Source organism: Choloepus didactylus, chromosome 26, assembly GCF_015220235.1.
Source record: "Choloepus didactylus isolate mChoDid1 chromosome 26, mChoDid1.pri, whole genome shotgun sequence".
In the NCBI taxonomy this organism is placed as follows: Eukaryota; Metazoa; Chordata; class Mammalia; order Pilosa; family Megalonychidae; genus Choloepus; species Choloepus didactylus.
This window is the reverse complement of record NC_051332.1, coordinates 5775738-5798084: the sequence shown is the minus strand read 5'-3', so window position 1 is coordinate 5798084 and position 22347 is coordinate 5775738. Positions and strand designations below refer to the sequence as shown.

Below are 22347 nucleotides of genomic sequence, written 5' to 3'. Positions count from 1 at the left end.
ATGACATTATTATTCTTTTCAGTGAATGATTTCATTTCATTTTCCAAATTATTGACTATCTGTTTGTATACATTGTTATATTTCAATTGAATTCTGCAAATTATACATAAAAATGAAATGTCATGTAAATCACTTTTTAGTTTGTAATATTTTGATGTGATGTAAAATATTTTAAACCTATGCTGTTAGGTTGTTCCCATCCTGCAGGATGATATGTTGCCAAATTGCAGTTTTAGGTTTTCCTCAAACTTTATCCTCTTGTTTGCCTCTGAGAGTCCTTGGAAAGAGGAAAAAGGATTTGGATTTTTCTTGTGATTCTGGTTTGATTTTGAGGCTTTGGAAGGAAACTGTATTGGATAAGGAGAATACATGGTATAGTCAGACTTTGGAAATGCAATCATAATTTTAGAACTATTTACTGAGTGTAAGGTGTCCTCTCAAAATTCCTTCCTACAGCTTGAATTGAGTATACAGAACATTTCTGTCTGAACTTTCTCCCTTCTAAGTTAACTTCATATTAGGCAAAGTGTTTAATAATTGTTTAGATTCTAAAATTATTTTTCTAAAACCACAGAATATTGTCTTGTTTATGGTATATCCATGTAAGAGTGATTTCTGTCTCATAAAAGGGATACTGCACAGTAATCTCCCTCATGGCAAAACACCATAGCTCAACTAGGGGAAATTAAGAACAAGTGTTAACAAATGAAATAATCAAACAAAGACCCACTGTATTCTAGACACAAGGATCATTTTCTTCCATCAGAAGGCTGTATGAAGAAAGCTGGCAGCTCAATACCTGGCTTCTAGCATATTTTTAGTTGTATTTTATTCAGTACTCTCTATAACACTACAAGTAAAAGATTATTTTTTGAGCTTGACAATTCAAGTTAGAGCTTCAGTATTGAAGTATTATATATCTTTATGAAATGAACAAGTTTAAAATTTTAACCTGTTTTTTAATTTTTAAATTAAAAAAATTAAATTTTAAATTTAAAAAATTAAACTAAATTGAATTTTAGGTCACATTTCCTGTATTTAATTATTTGTATTAGCTCTGATATTTTTGATCTTTCCTTTCACTTGCATTTATTTCCCAATTCTTCACTGCCCTCTCTTTTTTCATCACAATATTCTTAACATTTTTATTCTTCTATCATCACAGATGCTCTGAGAGTCCTTGAGTAGAGGGATAGAGTACATTCCAGAAACATCAATAATCCATTAAATTTTCTTCCCATTCACTTATTATCAAATCCATTAGTGGGAAAATAAATGATGATTTTAGAGTAGATAGTCATATCAAATTTAATTCTTTGAGATCCCAGATGTACAATATATTCTTCTATTCTGTATTAAATCAAAACAGTGCTTTTAAAAATATATGGTAATATCAAGCACAATCCATTTTCTACAGTATATATGAAAGTCAGATCCCTAAAATAAAACAGACACGAAAACAAAGAAGTAAAATTACTCTAGTGAAATTCCTTTAATAGACAAAATTCTTGTTTTTTACCTAAGTTCTCCAACCTTCCACTGAGAGTTTTCCATTATCTCTTAGAAATTATTTAATTAATTTATGTCATTTCAAATCTCAGATTATGTTAACTTGAAGAGTTTTTTCAGAGCTTCTTTCACATCCTTATTCCTCAGACTGTAGATCATGGGGTTCAACATGGGGAAGACCACAGTGTAAAATGTAGAGACCAGTTTGTCCCTTTCAAGGGAATAGCTAGAACTTGGGCGAGTGTAGGTGTAGAGAATAGAGCCATAATACAAGGTGACAGAAATCAAGTGGGAGGAGCAGGTGGAGAAGGCTTTGAATTGGCCCTGTGTGGAGTGGATCCTCAAGATGGCAGCAATGATGAAGAGGTAGGAGGCCAGTATGAGCACAGTGGGGGCAATGACATTGGAGGACAGGAGGAAGAAGAGCACAGCCTGGTAGCTCTCTTTCACATCACATGCCAACTTCACCAGAGGAGGGACATCACAGAAAAAGTCATCAATTACATTGCCACCACAAAAATCAAATGTGAATGTGTTGCTGGTCACTATTACTGCATTGACGAAGCCTCCAGTATAGGAACATATCACTAAACAAATGCACAATTTCCTTGACATGGCTTGAGCATAAAGCAGTGGGTTGGAAATGGCAACATAACGGTCATAAGCCATGGCAGCCAACAGGTAGCACTCAGTAAAGGCCAGCCCAGCAGAGAAGAAGAACTGAGCTCCACAGCCAGCAAAGAAGATGCTCTTGTCTTCAGAGACGCAGGTCACTAGGATCTTTGGGGTATAGACAGAGGAATACCAGAGATCCAGGAAAGACAGATTCCCAATGAAAAAATACATGGGTGTGTGGAGCCAGGAGTCATTACAGATGAGTGCCATGAGAGTGGTATTTCCCAGTACAGTCACTGAGTACATACATAGGAACACCACAAATAAGATCAACTGCAACACTGGGTCATTGCTGAAGCCCAGCAGGATGAACTCATTCACAGTGTGATTGCCTCTCTCCATGGCTAAAGAAGATATCACCTACAAATGGAGTAGAGGAGAGTTAATTCCCTCACTAGGTATCAAATGAAAGTTTTCTATAAACAGGACCACATGTTATGTTTAAGGCTGCAGGTTTTAGAAGTAGGGAACTCTGTATAGGAATCTTTCCTGTCATTGACAGATGAATGGAGTTCTCTGAACCTCAATATATTCCTTTCTGTAAAATGATTTTTAAAGAAGAATGCCATAATGCTGGTAGGGTCTATTCATTTTTCCACAACATTTTTATTGAGCCCCATGTGCTTTTCTAGGCCCTGGGATTCAGTAGTGAGGATAACAACATGGGCCCTTACTCTTATGGAGCTTTTAGTCTAGAATGGAGAGGTGCATAATAACAAATAAATAAATATGGAAGAACTTTCAGACAATGTTAAATTTTTTTAAGAAAAAAATATTGTTTTTGTGAGAAAACAAATTGGGATAATCAATTACATTTAGGCATAAGCAAGCAAGCCTTCCCCAATTTTCCTGCTCAAAATCTATAATTTGTAAATATCTCCAAAAATTTGGAAGTTCCCTATGGTTCACCATGTGATGACATTCTCCCCTTTTGTAAACCCACTGGAAGTTCTCCTCTCTGATTTTGGTACAATCACCATAAATGCAACAGTAGGAAACTATATTGAAAATCAGGGTGAAATTACAGAGTGGAGACAAAGAAATAAATCTATCCCATTATCTTCAATAAACTGAATGTGAGTCTTTTGTGGGTAAATATCTGGAGTATAGAATTATTTTACAGTCTGTCTAATTAGCCATGTCTGTAGCTCCCAAAAAAGAAATATCTTAATTTTTTATCTTTGTAGCAATAATTCTGACCTATCAAATTAAAAAATATCCTTCATTTAACAGATATTTTTATTACCTTCTTTATACTTCACAAACAAAATTTATCAATTATTTAAATTACCTACAAATACAAATAAATACATACATCGACGGATGGGACTATCCTATCTGTAACAAAAAGGTGGTATAGAGAGCATTCTTAATCCAATTATCATATTATAACCTGTATAAGATAGGAACTACAATAAAATAAGGTACATTTTAATATGTCAATGCTATGAAATTTATTGAAATAGTCAGATGCACATATATGTAGAATCAAAATGAATATATTTATTACTGAAATATCAGGAATGGCATTAACATTGGTCATAGGATTTTCCCAATTTGTTGAATAATTTTTGATAAAGTTCTAAGAAAACAAATAAAATTCTTTCCTCTATTTTCAAATCCTGTGCAAGATAGTATACATTACATTTCAAAAATATTCTTTGTGTGTATATAATCTTTTTCTACAATAGTAAACATTTCTGGGTAAAAACTTTCAAACAAGCCAATTAAAATCTTCTTTTGATTTTTCTCATAGTTGCATTCCTAGAAAAATGGGTATATATTAAAATACATCAAACATACTTTGTGTTTGAGGAGGAATAGATTTCAAATTCATAATTCTAAAGGTCTTTTACAGAAGGCATTGGAGGTCAGATTTTGGAAATTTTTCTTTGAAAGAGGCTATCTCACACATCCAGGACAAGTATTATCCTTGTGTTTTACATATTTTATATCCAGTACAGCTCCCAATTGTTGTGATGACCAATTATTGCAATACATACTTCAAAAATGTTCCTTCAGTCTTCTGGGACACTGGGGGAATAGGAGAGGCAGGGCAAACTTATCCCCATAGAAGAAACTGGAGAAAATGCAGAAAATGCTCAGGATAGCAGTCCCAGTGTATGAGTGGCCAACAAAGGACCTCTACAAAACATAATGGAGACTTGGATGAAAAAGCTGAGAAATTACATATGAAAGGATGGAGTGAGTTTATTCAACTGGGACTGTGCCAGGAATGGCAGCTGTGAGCTCTGTGGTTGAGGAGGGGGAAGCAGCTATCCACTCCCATGTACCATCTCAGCAATTAGCTGGGGAGATAATCCTCCTTAGACCTGTGGTCAGGAGGTCTCATGAGGGAATTCAGGAAACAGTGGACATCTGTTGACCCCATTACCCTTCCTCTACAGAAGACTGAAGTGTGCACAGGCAAGAGGTGGGGATAAGTGAAGGTGCCACATGGAAGCACCAGGACCCACCCCTTTACCCTAGAGGCTCATGGGCACAGGAAGGTGGAGACCAGGGAACATTTGAGCTGGAGGGTGTAACATGAAACATCAACAGCCCAAGAATGATCCACTTGGAGACCTGTGAATCACCAGAGCAACTGTACCCTTATACATACTTCTTGCTGAACTGCACAGTGCCTCCTTCTACCACCAGGGCTGGTAGTACCTGTGCACAAGGAGAACTGGTGCAATGATTGGATTTGCACCTGGTTAAGACAATGCCCTGTGTGCAGGTATAGTTGGGGAAAACCTGGCTTGAGTGTAAGAGAAGACTCAAGTGCACCATCTGCTGGGAAGACAGGGAAAGTGCACTCCAGTAAGGTGTGGTTCTTCCAATTTTAAAATAAATGTCCAGGTAGTCCTGCATTTCCCAAAATAACCTTATCAATATAAGCTAATGCCCAGAAGTCAGCAGAACATTCCAAAGTACATGAAGACCTACAAAGATATGGGGAAGGCAAATGACCAAATTAAAAGGCCAGAGGGGACACAGAAATCAGAGCAATTAATCAAAAAATACATACAAATCTCCAAAACAACTTCAATTGGTTGGCTAAATACATAAAGCATGTCATGAAGACTCTAGAAAAGCATAAAGATTTTGAAAGCATAAATTTAAAAACAGCTGATCTTAAAGAAATAAAGGATACTGTGGCTCAAATTAAAAATATACTAGAGACATAGAACAGCAGAATTTGAGGAGGCAGAGGAAAGAATAAGTGAATTAGAGGACAATGCAATTGAATGTGAATGCACAATAGAACAAATGGTGAAAAAAAAATTTAAAAAAATAGTAATAGATCTCAGGGAAATGAAAGACAACTTGAAGAACACAAAAATAACTATCACTGATGTCCTATTAGGAGAAGAGATGCATAATAATGGGCTAGGAAGAGTATTTGAGGATATAGTTGGAGAAAACTTCCCAACCATTATAAATAATATAAATATGCAAATCAAAGAAGCCCAATGAACTCCAAAGAAACAATTCCAAATAGACCCACTCTGAGACACATACTAATCAAAATTATCAAATGCTAAAGAGAAGGAGAAAGTCCTGAAAGCAGCAAGAGAGAAGTGTTTCAACACATACAAGGCAAACCACATAAGTGAGTACTGACTATTCAGCAAGCACCATGGAGGCAAGCAGGCAATGGGTATGAAATATTTAAGTTCTTGAAAGAGAAAATTTGTCAGCCAATAATTCTTTATCCAGCAAAACTATCCTTTAAATTTGAGGGAGAGTTTAAAATTTTCAGACAAACAAATGCTGAGAGAATTTGTTAAGAAGCAACCTGCCCTGCAAGAAACAATAAAGGGAGTTCTATCAGCTGAGGACAAAAAAAAAAAAAAAAAAAAAAAAAAAAACAATAGAGAGAGGTCTGGAGAAGGTCATAGAACTGAAGAGCATTAGTAATGGTGACTTAAAGGGAAAAAGAGTATGGAGGAAATAGATCTAAGAAAAACCAAAGGTTAAATGGTTGGTTCAAGAACTGCTTTCACAGTAATAATTTTGAATGCTTTGGATGTGAATGGATTAAACTCCCCAATTAAAAATACAGACTTTCAGAATGGATTACAATTATGATCCATCAATATCATGTTTACAAGAGACTCATCATAGACCCTGTGACACAAAAGATTGAAAGCAAAAGACAGAAACAATATTCCATACTAGCTGCAGCCAAGAGAAAGCAGGGTTAGCTATACTAATATCAGACAAAATAGACTTGAAATGCAAAGATGTAATAGTAGACAAAGAAGAACAATATATATTAATAAAAATGACAATTCACCAAGAAGAAATAACAATGATAAATGCTTATGCATCCAATCTAGTTGCTCCAAAGTACATGAGACAAATATTGGCAAAACTGAAGGGAGCAACAGATGTTTCTACAATAATAGCAGGTGAATTCACTACACCATTCTCTTCTATATGAATAACAACCAGACAGGAAGCCAATAAGGAAATTGAGAACCTAAACAATTTAATACATGAATTAAGCTTAAGAGACATATATAGATCATTACATCCCAAATTACCAGACTATACATTCTTCTCTAGTGCTCATAGAATGTTATTCAGGACAAATTATATGCTGGGTCACAAAACAAGTCTCAATAAATTTAGAATGATTTAAATTAGTCAATGTACAGTCTCTAACCATAATGGAATATAACTAGAAATCAATAACCACCAAAGAACCAGAATACTCACAAATACATGGAGGTTAAACAACGCTCCTAAAAAAATCAGTGAGTCAAAGAAGAAATTGCAAGAGAAATTGGTGAATATCTAGGGACAAAGGAAAACAAGAACACTACATATAAAAACCCATGGGATGCTGTGAGGGTGATGCTGAGAGAAAAATTTGTAGCTCTAATACACACATTAAAAATGAAGAAGGACCTAAAACCAAAGACCTAACCAAACAACTGAAGAGCCAGAGAGTGATCAGCAAAGTAGCCCTAAAGGTAGTAGAAGAAAAGAAATAACAAAGATAAAGCAGAAACAAATGATCTGGAGAAAAAAAGACAATGGAGAGAAAAAATAAAACCAAAAGTTGTTTCTTTGGGAAGATCAAGAAGATTGGCCAACTCTTAGCTAGACTGACAAGGTCAAAAAGAGAGAAGATCCAAATAAAATCAGAAATGGGATGGGGTCATTACTGTGGATCCCAAACAAATTGAAAGAAAGATATTAAGAGGACACTAGGAACAACCTCATGCCAACAAAGTAAACAAATAGAGGAAATGGCCAATTTCCTGGAAACATATGAACAATCTAGACTGACCCAAGAAGAAATAGAAGACCACACCCAAAGCAGTGACAAGTAAAGAGATCCAATCTGTAATCAAAAATCTACCTACAAATAAATGTTCAGGGCCAGAAGTCTTCATAGGGGAATTTTACCAGACTTTCCAAAAAGAAAAAATATTCCTGCTTAAACTCTTTAAAAAATTGAAGAGGAGGAGATCCAAGATGGTGGATTAGGAGGGACAGAGCAAAATTCTCCTCTATGAAAAACACTAGATATAGAACTGAAATGACTCCGGAACAGCAGTTCCAGAGTTCCTCCAGCGGGGCAGGGACTTCTACACCCATAGTGAGTTTGTACCTGTAGAAACCAAAAGACTCTGTTCAAGATGGGTGAGTGTTCATCCCAGAATGCTGCTTGGGAATGGGCAGCTGGATCTGGCAGACAGCAAGGTGGAGAGCAGCCTTCCACTCCCTGCACACCTTCCTCACTACCTGCCATGGGTGGTAAACCTTCACTGACCTGCAGCAAGCAGCTCTCATGCTAGGGACTAGAGGTTGGAAATGAAAACATGGAAAGGTCAGTTTTCTATGCCCTGTGCAGTCATCTTTGCATCTGGCTTGGAGACAACCCTTCACAGCCCTGTGGCTGAGAGCTTCCTTGAGGGAATTTGGGATCCAGTGGGCTTGTGATTGTGTCCATACTTCCTCCACAGAAGCCCATGGAGTGCACAGCCTAGAGGCAGGGGTGCCTTGTAGAAGTGTCAAGGGCCCTTCCCCAATCCCAGGAACTCATGGGCCCATGGCAGAGAGGGTCTGTGGAGTATTTGAGCTGAAAGTGAGACACACAGTTCTACACCCCCAGAGTATACTCCATCCACAGCCCCAGGAATGGCTGGGACCACTGTGCCATGGAGCAGGCTCCCTGCCAACTGGACAGGGCATGCCCCCACCCACAGGGCTGGTAAACCCCAGTGCACATGGAAAAGTGGTGCACTGATTGGACTGCCACATGGTTTGGACACCCACTAAGTGAATAGATTAATTTAAGGAGAACTGACCTGAGCATAAGAGGTGACTCAGGAGCACTGTCTTCCTGTAGGTCAGGGAAAGTGCATCCCACCAAACTGTAGCTCTGCCAAATTATAGATAAAGTTTCAAATAACCCTGCATATCCTAAAAGAACCCTATCAAGATGAGCAAATTCCAAGAGGCCAACAACAGAAATTTATGAAGCATATGAAGAAACCAGATGATATGCATAACCCAAATGTCCAAATTTAAAAGCCAGAGGAGACACAGAACTTGGGGCATTAATCAAAGAAGTCCTCACAAACATCAGTATCATTGCTCAGGATATAAAGGACATGAAGAAGACCCCAGAAGAGCATAAAGAAGAATTTGCAAGAGTAAATAAAAAATAGTGGCTCTGATGGAAATAGAAGACACTGTTGGTCAAACTAAAAATATTCTTGAGTCACATAACAACAGATTGGAATAGGTAGAGGAATGAATTAGTGAACTCAAAGACACAGTTATGGAAAGTGAAGCAGAAAAGAGCAAATGGTGAAAGAAATAAAAAAAAAATTGAGATGGATCTCAGGTAGACAATGGACAACATGAAGTGCACAAATATCAGAATTATTGGTTTTCCAGAAGGGAAAGAGAAGAGTAAATGGCTTGGAAACATATTTAAAGACATTGCTGGGAAAATCTTTCCAACCTTTCTAAATGACATAAATATGCAAATCAAAGATTCCCAACAAACTCCAAATAGAATAAATCCAAATAAACTCACTCTGAGACATTCTGATCATATTGTCAAATGCTGAAGAGAAGAAGAAAGTTCTGAAAGCAGCAAGAGAGGAGCCATTCACCTCATACAAGGGACGAAGTACATAAGACTAAGTACTAACTATTCACTGGGCACCATAGAGGCAAGAAGGCAGTGGTATGACATATGAAAGTTCTGAAAGAGAAAAACTGTCAGCCAAGAATTCTTTATCCAGCAAAGCTCTCCTTCTAAATTGAGGGAGAGCTTAAATTTTTTACAGAAAAACAAATGCTGACAGAATTTGTTAACAAGGAACCTGCCCTACAAGAAATGCTAAAGGGGGCTCTACTGGCTGAGAAAAAAAAGAAAGGAGAGAGGACTAGAGTAGGGCACAGAACTGAAGAGTTTTAGTAAGGGTACCTCAAAGAAAATAATTTAAGAGAGAGGGAAAATACATCTGACAAATAAAAACCAAAGGATAAGATGGCTGATTCAAGAATTGCCTTCGCAGTGATAACATTGAATGTGAATGAATTAAAATTCCCAATTAAAAGATATAGATTGCCAGAATGGATTAAATAATATGAACCATTATCAAGCTGTTTATAAGAGACTTATCTTAGACACAGTGACACAAAGAAATTGTAAGTGAGAGGATGGAGAAAAATATTCCTTGCAAGCTGAAGCCAAAAGAAAGCAGGGGTGGCAATACTCATTTCAGATAAAACAGACTTTAAATGCAGGGATGCCATAAAAGACAAGTAAGGACATAATATATTAGTAAAAGGGATAATTCACCAAGAAGAAATAAGAATCATGATTCTTTATGCACCAGTCAAGGTGCTCCAGGGTATATGAGACAGACACTGGCAAAATTGAAGGAAAAAATAAATGTTTCCACGATAATTGTGGGAGACTTCAATACATCCCTGTCTCCTATAGGTAGATCAACCAGAGGACCAATAAGGAAAATGAGAACTTAAACAATGTGATAAATAAATTATACTTAACAGGCATATATAGAACATTACATTCCACATTTCCAGGATATACATTCTTCTCTAGTGCTCCTGGAATTTTCTCCAGGACAGGTCATATGTTGGGGCATAAAACAAGCCTCAATAAATTTAAAAGATTGAAATTATTCAAAGCACAATCTCTGACCACAATGGAATGCAACTGAAGTCAATAATCATCAAAGATCTAGAACATTCACAAATATCTGAAGATTAAATAACACACCCCTAAACAATCAGTGTGTCAAAGAAGAAATTGCAAGAAAAATTGCTAAATATCTAGAGACAAAGGAAAACAAGAACATAACATATCAAAACTATGGGATGCAATAAACACAGTATTGAGGGGGGAATTTATAGATCTAAATGTATACAATAAAAAAAGAGAGAGCTAAAATCAAAGAAGTAATGGAACAACTGAAGAAGGTAGAAAATGATCAGCAAACTAACCCTAAAGTAAGTAGAAGAAAAGAAATAAGAATTAAAGCAGAAATAAATGATATGGGAACAGAAAAGAAGATAGAATAGATAAAACCAAAAGTTGGTTCTTTGAGAAGATCAACAAGATTGACAAAACCTGAGCTAGACTGGCAAAGTCAGAAAGATATGAGAACCAAATAAACAAAATAGTAAATGAGAGAGGCGATGCTACTGTGGCTCCTGAAGAAATTAAACAGTCATAAGAGGATACTATGAACAACTGTACACCAACAAACTAGAGAATTTAGAGGATAATTTCCTGGAAACACAAGAACAACCTAGATTGATGAGAGAAGGAAATTTTGAAGACCTCAACAAACCAATCACAAGCAAAGAGATCCAATCAGAAATCAAAAACCCTTATACAAATAAAAGCCCAGGGCCAGATGGCTTCACAGGGAAATTCTATCAAACTTTCCAAAAAGAACTGATGCCATTCACACTTAAACTCTTTCAAAAAAATTGAAGAAAATGGAACACTACCTAACTCATTTTATGAAGTCAGCATCACTCTTATACCAAAAGCAGACAAAGATGCTACAAGAAAGGAAAACTACAGGCCAATCACCCTAATGAATATAGATGCAAAAATTCTCAACAAAATTCTTGCAAATCAAATCCAAAACACATTAAAAAATCATACACCATGACCAAGTGGGGTTCACCCCAGGAATGTAAGGGTGACTCAACATAAAAAAAAAAAAAAATCAATGTAATACAAAACATTAATAAGTCAACAGGGAAAAGTCAAATGATCATCTACAGACATGTTGAAAACCATCTGACAAAATTCAGCATCCTTTTTTGGTAAAAACATTTCAAAAGGTAGGAATTGAAGGAAACTTCCCCAATACAGTAAAGCAAATATATAAGAAACCCATAGCCAGCATAGAACTCAATGGTGAGAGACTGAAAGTCTTCCATCTAAGATCAGGAAAGAGACAAGGATGCCCACTGTTATCACTATTATTCAACATTGTGCTAGACGTTCTAGCCAGAGCAAAGAAATAAAAGGCGACCAAATTGGAAAGGAAGAAGTAAAACTGTCACCATTTGTAGATGATATGATCTTACATTTGGAAAACCCTGAGAAATCAATGACACAGATACTTGAACTAATTAAAAAAAAATCAACAATGTGGTGGGATACAAGATTAATGCACATGTCAGTAATGTTTCTATACACTAGAAATGACCTAACTGAAGAGACACTCAAGATAAAGATTACAATCTCAATAGCAACTAAAAAAATTAAGCACCTAGGCATAAACTTAACAAGGGATGCAAAAGACCTCTACACAGAAAATTACATCAATTTACTAAAAGAAATAAAAGGAACCTAAAGCAATGGATAGATATTCCATATTCATGGATAGTTAGGTTAAGCAGCATTAAGATTTCAATACTACCCAAATTGATCTACAGATTCAATGCAATTCTAATCAAAATTCCAACAGCCTACTTTGCAAACTTGGAAAAGCTTGTTATCAAATTTATTTGGAAGGGAAAATTTCCTCAAATTGCTAAGAAACATTCTAAAGAAGAAAAACAGTGGGAGGACTTATACTTCCTGACTTTGAAGCTTACAATAAAGCCACAGTAGTCTAAACAGCATGTTTTTGGCCCAAAGATAGACATAGTGATCAATAGAATTGACTTGGGAATTTGGAAATAGACTCTCCCCCTCCAGATCTACAGTAAGCTGATTTTTGATAAGGGCCCCAAATCCACTGAACTGGGACATAAAAGTTTTTTCAACAAATGGAGTTGAGAGAACTTGATATCCATATCAAAAAAACGAAAGAAGATCCCTACCCCACATCCTAAACAGAAATTAACTCAAAGTGGATCAAAGACCTCAATATGAGAGACAGTACCATAAATCTCCTGGAAGATAATGTAGAGAAACATTTTCAAAACCTAGGTAGCTTCTTAGACCTTACACTCAAATACAAGCAACAAAAGGTAAAATAGATACATGGGAACTCCTCAAAATCAAAAGCTTCTATACCTCAAAGGAATTTCAAACAGGTAAAGAGACAGACAACTCATTGGGAGAAAATATATGGAAGCCATGTATCTGATAAGAAAATAATATCTTGCATATATAAAGACATCCTACAACTCAATGACAATAGTACAAACAGCCCAGTCATAAAATAGGCAAAAGATATGAAAAGAGATTTCTCTGAAAAGGAAATACAAATGGCTAAAAACACCTAAAAAAAAATGCTCATCGTTACTAGCTGTTAAGGAGATGCAAATCAAGACCAAAATGAGATATCAGTCTCTCACCAATAAAAATGGCTGCCAGTAAACAAACTGGAAACTAAAACTGCTGGAGAGGATGTGGAGAAATTGGAACTCTTATTCATTGCTCATGGGACTGTATAATGGTACAGCTACTCTGGAGGGCAGTTTGATGGTTCCTCAGAAAACTAGATATCGAGTTACCCTATGATCCAGAAGTTGCACTTCTTGGTATATACCCAGAAGATCTGAAAATAGTGACATGAACAGATATTTGCACACCAATGTTCATAGCAGCATTATTCACAATTGCCAAGAGATGCAAACAATCCAAATGTCCTTCAACAGAGGAGTGGATAAATAAAATGTAGTATATATACACAATGGAACACTATGTAGCAGTAAGAAGGAACGAGGTCATAAAACATATGACAACATGAATGAACCTTGGAGACATAATGCTGAGTGAAATAAGCCAGACACAAAAGGAGAGAGATTGTATGTCACCACTAATGTGGACTCTGGAAAAAATGTAAAATAAGTGTCTTATAATGTAGAATATAGGGGACCTAGAAATAGACAGCAATTAGTGAAGGGGGAACAATAATGTATATGTACAGATATGATACTGAGGGTGATATTAATGGTATGGGAATGATCAGGTATGACTATGGTCTGTTAATGGGATTATAAGTATAAGTGAAGCATTAATGGTGAGCAGGTTTGCAAATGGTTGTTTAAAGTCATGTAACCCGCAGAGTAGCACCAATAACCTGAATAAGTATTAGCATGGTATACTTATAAGTTATGACATTGGTGCAGAGGGATAACAACAGAGTGGTGATGAAAAACTACCTATTATGTATTGAAAACTATATTAAAAAGGAATATCTTATCAACTCTGTACTAATACTAGGGATAATAATTAGCAGCTGATAAGAGCAGTGGAATGTATTATGTTACAATAATTGTTTAAATTTGAGAGTTATGATGATTGTACATGAAAGTGAAGATAATGTAAGAAAGTGATCATTTATCTTGGGATAGAATATAGATTAAGTGAACTTGGGAACCCACCACTTAATAAATCAAGCCCTCAACTTGAGGCTTGCTCTTGCAAAATTTAAGGTTGCATTTAGAATGCTGATCCATCCTATAATCATGACTAAGAGGCACCTCCAGGGAATCTCTTTGTTGCACAGAAGTGGCCTTTGTCTCTCTAAACTCAAATTGGCAAATAACCATCCCCACACCACACCCAAGGGATATGACTCCCAGTGGAATGAATCTCCTTGGCAATGTGGGACATGACTCCCAGGAGTGAACCTGGCCCTGGCAGTGAGGGATTGAAAATGCCTACTTTACCAAAAGGGGGGAAGAAGGTAACAAGCTGAAGTCACAGTGGCAGAAAGATCCCAAATAGAGTCACGAGACTATTCTGGAGGTTTCTCTTATGCAAACTCCAGCTATACATCCCAAATTGCCACAGTATGCCTTGCCCTTACCAAATACCTATGTCCTGCCAGAGAGTCTATAAAAGATTCACTCACTAAGTTTTATCTTTCAGAAACTTAAATCCACCATTTTTTCTATACCAGAAAAACCTTAAAACCTGGAGGAAACAGCCTCTTTAAGATCAACAATCACATGCAGCCCCCTTCCCCATGCTATCAACATCCCGTTTAATATGAACAAGTTAAGGTGCTTACTGCCTAGACACCCCTGAAGATGAAAAAGAGATTAAGTGAGAGGCAGGGGTAGCAACAAAAAGGGTAAGATTTAACAAAGGTCTATGAATACTGAAACTTTATATATATATAAAATTTGGATGTTGAGGTTTGGAATGGCTAGAAGGAGGTAAATGACATGGTGGAACTGAAGTCTATAGCAGCCTTTGGAATTTTCTCTATAGCTGCTCATTGAATTGCACCTTGGAGGTCATAACTTTTCTGTATATACCTTGTATTGCATAATAGGGAAGGAACTGAGATTATGGAACTGTAACCCATAACAATTTTTGAAATTACCTATATAACTGCTTGTTGAGCTGGATATCAAGCGTTGACATCTTTCTGTATGTATGTTATATTTTACAATAACGGATATGTCTGAAGTTGTGGAACTGTGACCCATGACCTTCTTTGAAATTTGCTCTCTAACAACTTGTGAAATTGTACTTTGAATGTTATCACTGTTATGTATATATGCTAAAGTTCATAATCCATAACAAAAGCAATAAAAATTTGAAGAAAATGGAACACTACTTATGTCATTTTATGAAGCTAACATCACTCTAATAACAAAACCAGTTAAAGATACTGCAAGAAATGAAAAATGCAAGCCAATTTCCCTAATGTACATAGATCCAAATAGTCTCAACAAAATACTTGCAAATCAAATCCAAACACACATTAAAAGTATCATACACCATGACCAAGCGGTGTTCATTCCAGGCATGCAAGGGAGGTTCAAAATAAGAAAATCAATAAATGTAATACAAAACATTAGCAAATTGAAAGGGAAAAATCAAATGATCATCTCAACAGATGCTGAAAAAACATTAAAAAATTCAGCATTGTTTTTTGATAAAAACACCTCAAAATGTAGGAATTGAAAGAGACTTCATTAATATGAAGAAGTGCATATGTGAAAAACAACAGGCAGCATAGTACTCAATGATGAGAGACTGAAAGCCTTCCCCCTAAGATTGGGAATGAGATGAAGATGCCCACTGTCATGACTATTATTCAACATTTGCTAGAAGCTCTGGGCAGAACAATTTGGCAACTCAACAAAATGAAAGGCATCCAAATTGGAAAAGAAAAAGTAAAACTGTCATTATTTGCAGATGATATGATTGTATGTTTTGAAAATCCAGAGCAACCCATACAAAGCAATTTGAACTAATAAACAAGTTCAGCAAGTGGCAGGATACAAGACTAATGCACAAATGTTCATAATGTTTCTGTATACTACTAATGACCTAACTGAAGAGGCACTCAAGGAAAAAAAATCCATTTTCAATAGCAACTAAAAAAAATCAAGTGCCTAGGAATAAACTTAACAAAGGATGTACAATATTTCTAACAGAAAATTCCAAAACTTTACTAAAAGTAATCAGTGAGGTCCTAAATAAGTGGAAAGATATTCCATGTTCATGGATAGGAAGGCTAAACATCATTAACATGACAATTATACCCAAAATGAACTACAGATCCAACACAATTACAATCAACATCCAACAACCTATTTGAAGACTTGGCAAAGCTAGTTATCAGATTTATTTGGAAGGGAAAGGGGCCTTGAATTGCCCAAATCATTCTAAAAGAGAAGAATGACTTGGGAAGACCCATACTTCCTGACTTTGAGGCCTACTATAAAGTGACAGTGATCAAAACAGCATGGTACTGCCACAAAAATAGACATACTGATTAATGGAATTGAATTGTGAGTTCATAAATGGACCCTCAGTTCTATGGTCAACTAATTTTTGATAAGGTCCCCAAATCCAGTGAGCTGGGACAGAACATTCTCTTCAAGAAATGGGGCTGGGAGAACTGGATATCCATATCAAAAATTATGAGAGAGGACCCCTATCTCACATACTATATAAAAATTAACTTAAGATGGATCAAAGACCTCAGTATGCAAAAGGGCATATGTGAAAAACAACAGCCAGCATAGTACTCAATGGTGAGAGACAGCATCATAAAACACCTAGAAGATAATGTAGAGAAACATCTTCAGGACTTAGTATTCGAGATAGCTTCTCAGACTGTACATCCAAAGCACAAGCAATGAAAGAAAAAAAGAAATAGATAAATAGGAACTCCTGAAAATCAAAAGTTTCTGTACCTTAGAGGAATTTGTCAAAAAGTTGAAGAGGCAGCTAACTCAAGGGGAAAAAGTATTTGGAAACCATATATATAAGATAAGAGGCTTGTATCCTGCATATGTATTGAAATCCTACAACTCAAAGACAATAGTACAAACAGCCCAATTACAAAATGGGCAAAACATATGAAAAGACATTTCTCTGAAGAGGAAGTACAAATAGCTAAAAAAAAAAGCCACACATGAAAATATGTTCATATTTACCAGCTAAGGGAAATGCAAACCAAAACCACAATGAGGTATTATCTCACACCAATTAAAATGGTTCCCATTAAACAAACTGGAAAATAAAATGCTGGAGAGGATGTGGAGAAATTGAAACTCCTATTCATTGCTGGTGGGAATGTTTAATCGTACAGCTGCTGCGGAAGACTGTTTTGCGGTTCCTCAGAAAACTGCCCTACATGGGGCATGATTCCCAGGGAAGTGAGACTCCGTCTCAACATGGGACATGACTACCAGGAGCAAGTTTGGCACTGTCATTGAAAGATTGAAAATTCATTCTTGACCAAAAGGAGGAAAAGAAAGGTAACAGAATAAAGTTTCAGTGGCTAAGAGATTTCATGTAGAGTTGAGAGGCTATCCTGGAGGTTACTCTTATGCATGCTTCAGTTAGATATTCCAAATGGCCACAGTAAACTAAGCCCTAATCAACAGGAGTCAACAAAATATTAAAGAATACTTAAGTTCTTTGCGAGATTCTATAAGTTTCACTCATGAAGTTTATTTGTCAGAAATTTAAATCCTCTTGAGTGTTCCTATGCCAGATAAGTCCCCAAACCCAGAGGCAACAGCCTTCTCAAGAACATCAACCAGATGCATCCCCATTCCCCAGAATGTTCACACCCCTTTTCAATATAAACAAGTTAGAGTGGCCACTGTGCAGGTATCCCTGAAGATTGAGATAGTGATCAAATGAGAGAGGATAGCAACAGACAAAATGGGATTTAACAAAGGATTATGAACACTGAATCTTTATATAAATATTTTTTTCAGTTTCTAGTGTATTAGAATAGCTAGAAGAAAATAACTGACATGGTAGTTATAATATTCTTTGAAATTTGCTCTTTAAACACTTGTTAAACCATACTTTGAAAGTTATAAACTTTCTGTATATATGTTATATTTCACAAGGAAATAACTGAAATTGTGTAACAGCAACCCATAACATTCTTTGAAAGATTCTCTCTACTTATTAATTCATAAAAGTTATCATTTTTCTCTCTATATATTTACAATAAGAATTGTAAAAAAAAAAAATCCACTGCCAAAAAAAAAGTTCCCTTCAGCAACTTTACCACTTCGTTCTGAATATCTTCTCCAGAGTTTTTCATTTTCCTTTGTAACAAACACTTTCTAGGATTCTACTAGGAATTTGGTGAAGGAATGACAAACAACGGGAGGAAATCCCTAAGTGGTCACATTACCCAGGAGAATACCATGCTCCAGCCACCTTTTCTTATGTCCTTTGGAGACCAAAGGAGATACTTGGATGTAAACCAGTCCTAGTAACCTCATTACTTTAGGGTGTCATCCCTATGAGACAAAAATGTAATAAGGGCAGGAATTTTGTCTGTTTCATTCATCACTACATCCCCCATGCCTAGCCTAGTACCTGGTGTAGAGTAGAAAAAGTAAATGTTTGCTGAAGGAATTACTAAATGAATAGATGGACTGTCCTCTTTCTGAGAGGAGAAAGCCCTTAGAATCTGTTTCTGTGTGGCCTTTAATGAAGTCTTGCTACCCTAAAATCACCAGAATTGTGTGGCAGCCCAAGTGCCTTTCCTGGCATAAGTAATCTCCAGCTATTTGTATTATTTGCAGACAGGTATAGAAAGAAAAAAGAAACCTGCCTGCACATTAGTTTATCTGACCAAATAACAGGTCATTTGTTTTCCCATATGCAGTGAGTTTATAAAGAAGGTGGTGTTCATTTAGCAATAGCTAGACTGATATATAAATTTTGATGGATAGGAAATATGTCTTACTAATCAGAGCTACCTGCTCCAATTGGCAAAAGCTGGGATGTCATAGAAAAAGTGTGTGACCTCCAGACAAATAATATGGGTTCTAGTATTGTCTACTTTGCTTACAGAATCTGAGACATCAAAGAAATCTCTAGAGTTTTTTTTTTTTTTTTTAATATGTAAAACAAGGAATATTTCTCTCTCCAATGGTTTGTTTTAATGATTAATGGAGAAAATCTGTATTAAGGGCTGAGCTTGGTAATTACTCATTACAAGTTGTCCTTAAATTCAGGGCATATTAGAATCTCCTTGTACCCAGCTCATCCATTCTAAATTAGCACATTGTGGTCGATGCCCAGGAACCTCCTTTCCTTCTAGCAGCTCAAGTGCTTCTGATTCAGTTTTTTGGGCAATCATGTCTGAGAAATTTAGAAATAATTACCATTTTGTTATTATTTTAATATTTTCTGATTACTACTTATTACATCAGTCTTGCTTATATTGCAATGCTGTGACTATTCAAGGAGCTAACAAATGTGAAGATGTGTTGCACAATGTGTACACTTATAAAGATGAACAGATCTCAGTTTGAATCCTGTTGCCAAAATTTTCCATTTCTGTGACCCTGCAAAACTTTTTCTAAGTTTCCCTAAGTGTCACTTTTCTCAACTATTTATGGGAATAGGAATAATTTCCTTATATTAGTGTAGGAAAACTTAAAGGAAATATTGTATATAATGTGTTTAGTTCCTTGTGTGATATTTAAACTTATCCATCACATGTAATTAATGATGTTACACAGTAATAACCAGTGGTATTGCCTTTTTACACAAAACATTACAATGAGCTAAATTGGTATCCAATACCACTCCTTTGTCCCCTTGATTTGTAATCTCTAATCCATTCAGTATCTCTATTATCTACACCATCACCACTATCCTTGGCCCAGAGTCCTTTCCATGCCCTCATCCTCCATCACAGAGCCCAAGGTTTTGCTCTTTCCCTTCCATTCCCTCCGCCCTTAAGTTCTCTTCTCTGAGCCCCATTAATTTAGAAAGGATAATTAACTTTGATTGGGTTCCAGGCCCTTTTTAGTCTCTTAAGAAATATAATTCCACTTAGATGGAGAAAAAACTCTTATAAGAAATTTGGACAAAAAATCAAAACAGGGCATGCATCTCCTTGGTTCTTCTCCTGAAATCCACCTGCGTCCCTAAGTGGAGAGAAGGGCTTGCACAGCTGAGTTCTTTGTTAATCATAACCAGAAGACTATGGTAACCTGAAAGTGTATGCAAAGCAGCTGAAATTATCCTTTCTAACTCTTAAGTTGTCTGCATATCTTAGATCATGTGACTTCCTGTTTTCTCAAAAAGTATCAAAATGGAAATATTAAACATTTCTTGATTTCTTTTGCTGTTAGTCTCTGCTACTTTAATTCCTACCTCTGTTGCTCTTGACATATTCACAGGGATGGTTTCCTTTAAGTGGTTTTTGATGCTTGTTTTTTGTTTAAATTTTCTCCCTTTTTCTTCCCTAGTCATTAATTTTCCTTTTTTGCACAAGCATGAAAAATAATACACCCATTTTTGTCCTCTCAGCAGTCTCAGAATCTGCTCTAGTATGATGATGAAGATACTTGAAAAGAGGCCCTTTTTTAGCTCTTAACAAACTTAGAATTTTCCATCTATCTCTACCATCTGAAATAGGCAACTTACCTAACATTTTGAGTAACACCATCATCCTGAATAATGAAATCTTGTGGTCACAGAAACTTTTATATCAGTTTCTGGATCTTGAGCACTGTAGATTCCTATGCCCCTCAGGATTTCAGAGGTTGGGGAATTACTAACAAGGCAATTTAAATAATTAGATATTGAGAAAATGATTCTCCTTTAACAAGCTGGAAAAATATTCTGGAGTTTGTGATCCTCTGTGAAACTGCAACATGTCATTATATTTGTTCTTATTCCATTCTGGGGTGTTAAGAAATTAAACTAAAGATATGTGTGAACTAAACCTATAAGATATTTACTACATGTGTAGCTGTCTCTACTGAATTATTTGCATGTAAATGCTAATTGTATATCTTGTGCTTGATATCTCCCTTTAGCCCCTCCAATTCCGTTTTTCAACATTTTCTACTCTCATCTTTGCTCTAGGGGCCTATGATGTATGCATCACTTGATTCAATAGGCTAATTTATTCATGGTCTTCCTAATTGGTTTAGCCAATGGTTTACATTAGTAGTGACAAAAGTAAGATCAGTTTATTTGGCCCTAGTTACTTCCCCTAAAGGTTGCCACAAGCTCATTACATCCTTGGGCAGAGACCATACCTCCTGGCAGACAACCCTTTACCAAAATTCTCCCTTCACATCTTTACCACTCACTCTTCATTCTTCAGTGCTACGTGTGGTAACAGTTCTCAGAAGTGGCTAGCCCTGGGATTGATACATTATTCCATGGGATTCTCCCATAACATATGCACTCCTTTGCAAAAATTGTAATGTTTAATCCTCTTAAAATTGCATGCTTAATGTGGGACATCTGTTATTTGTTAGTTTCATAACTAACACTGGTCCTAGACATAGCTCCAGGTAACAAATATTCAAATGGATCAGAAATATTCATGTATTTGATGAGGGTGATGGGACTTTTGTAACCCATGGCATCCAGAGCCATCATGATTTCCTGATATGAAGTACTGGTGGTGAACAAGTATCGAGAAAACAAATGCCTACAGAATAAGCCATGGAAATAGAAACTATAGATCAGTTTGGGCCATTGAGTTGGCTGATATTGAAACCAGTATATATTCACCTGAAAATCCAAGCAGGCACCCAGGGGTCTAAATCATATCTTCAGAGAAGACTTTCATCACCTGGATCCTAATAAAGATATTGTTAAAGACTAAACCTATGTCTAATTGTTAGGATGGTAGAATTGCAGTTGAAATAAATAATTTATCTTGGTAATGGATAAATAAGAGTACCAACTAGAAAGGAGTAAGATCCTGAGATCCAGGATAGAGGAATTTGGGCAGAAAAATACAAGTCTAAGAAATTTGAAACTCAATTCTCCATGAGCTTTCTTGCTATAAGAAGTAGTTCTTTCCCATCATGTGAGGCAATAAGGGACTTCTCTACCTGAAAGCTTTTCAATGACCACATCTGGGAGGTCTAAAGTGCAGAGTGATCAAGATATTGTGAATATCCCATTACATGTTATCTGCTCTGCCACTCCATAATCATAGCTATCACATCCCCATCTTGCCTCCAAGGACTTCAGGGACACTGATCTCACCCAAGCATTAAGAAACGTATTATTGTTGGGGTCATCAGCATCCCTGTAAATCTCTGTTGTGGCTGCCACAAGTACATTAGAGATGATGAGAAGCTGAAATGGAATTGAATTCCCAGGGAGATAAAACCAAGGAGGCAGTATGTAACTATCTGAGATAAGAACTAAGCAATTACCAGTGTAAACCACAATTATCATGTGGTAATTAAACTGTG

At 36.2% G+C, this 22347-nt stretch overlaps 1 protein-coding gene across 1 annotated transcript; it reads right to left on the bottom strand.

The window, feature by feature from the left end:
- Positions 1 to 1602: 1602 nt before the first annotated feature.
- LOC119520705 (olfactory receptor 1013-like) lies at positions 1603 to 2532 on the bottom strand. The gene has a single exon (XM_037818687.1). The coding sequence runs from the start codon at positions 2524 to 2526 to the stop codon at positions 1603 to 1605; it is 924 nt and encodes a 307-aa protein (XP_037674615.1). The 5' UTR covers positions 2527 to 2532.
- Positions 2533 to 22347: the final 19815 nt, after the last annotated feature.

Bases quoted from the DNA above. Each gene is read 5' to 3' on its own strand.
- LOC119520705 (XM_037818687.1), bottom strand. From the start codon at position 2,526: ATGGAGAGAGGCAATCACACTGTGAATGAGTTCATCCTGCTGGGCTTC.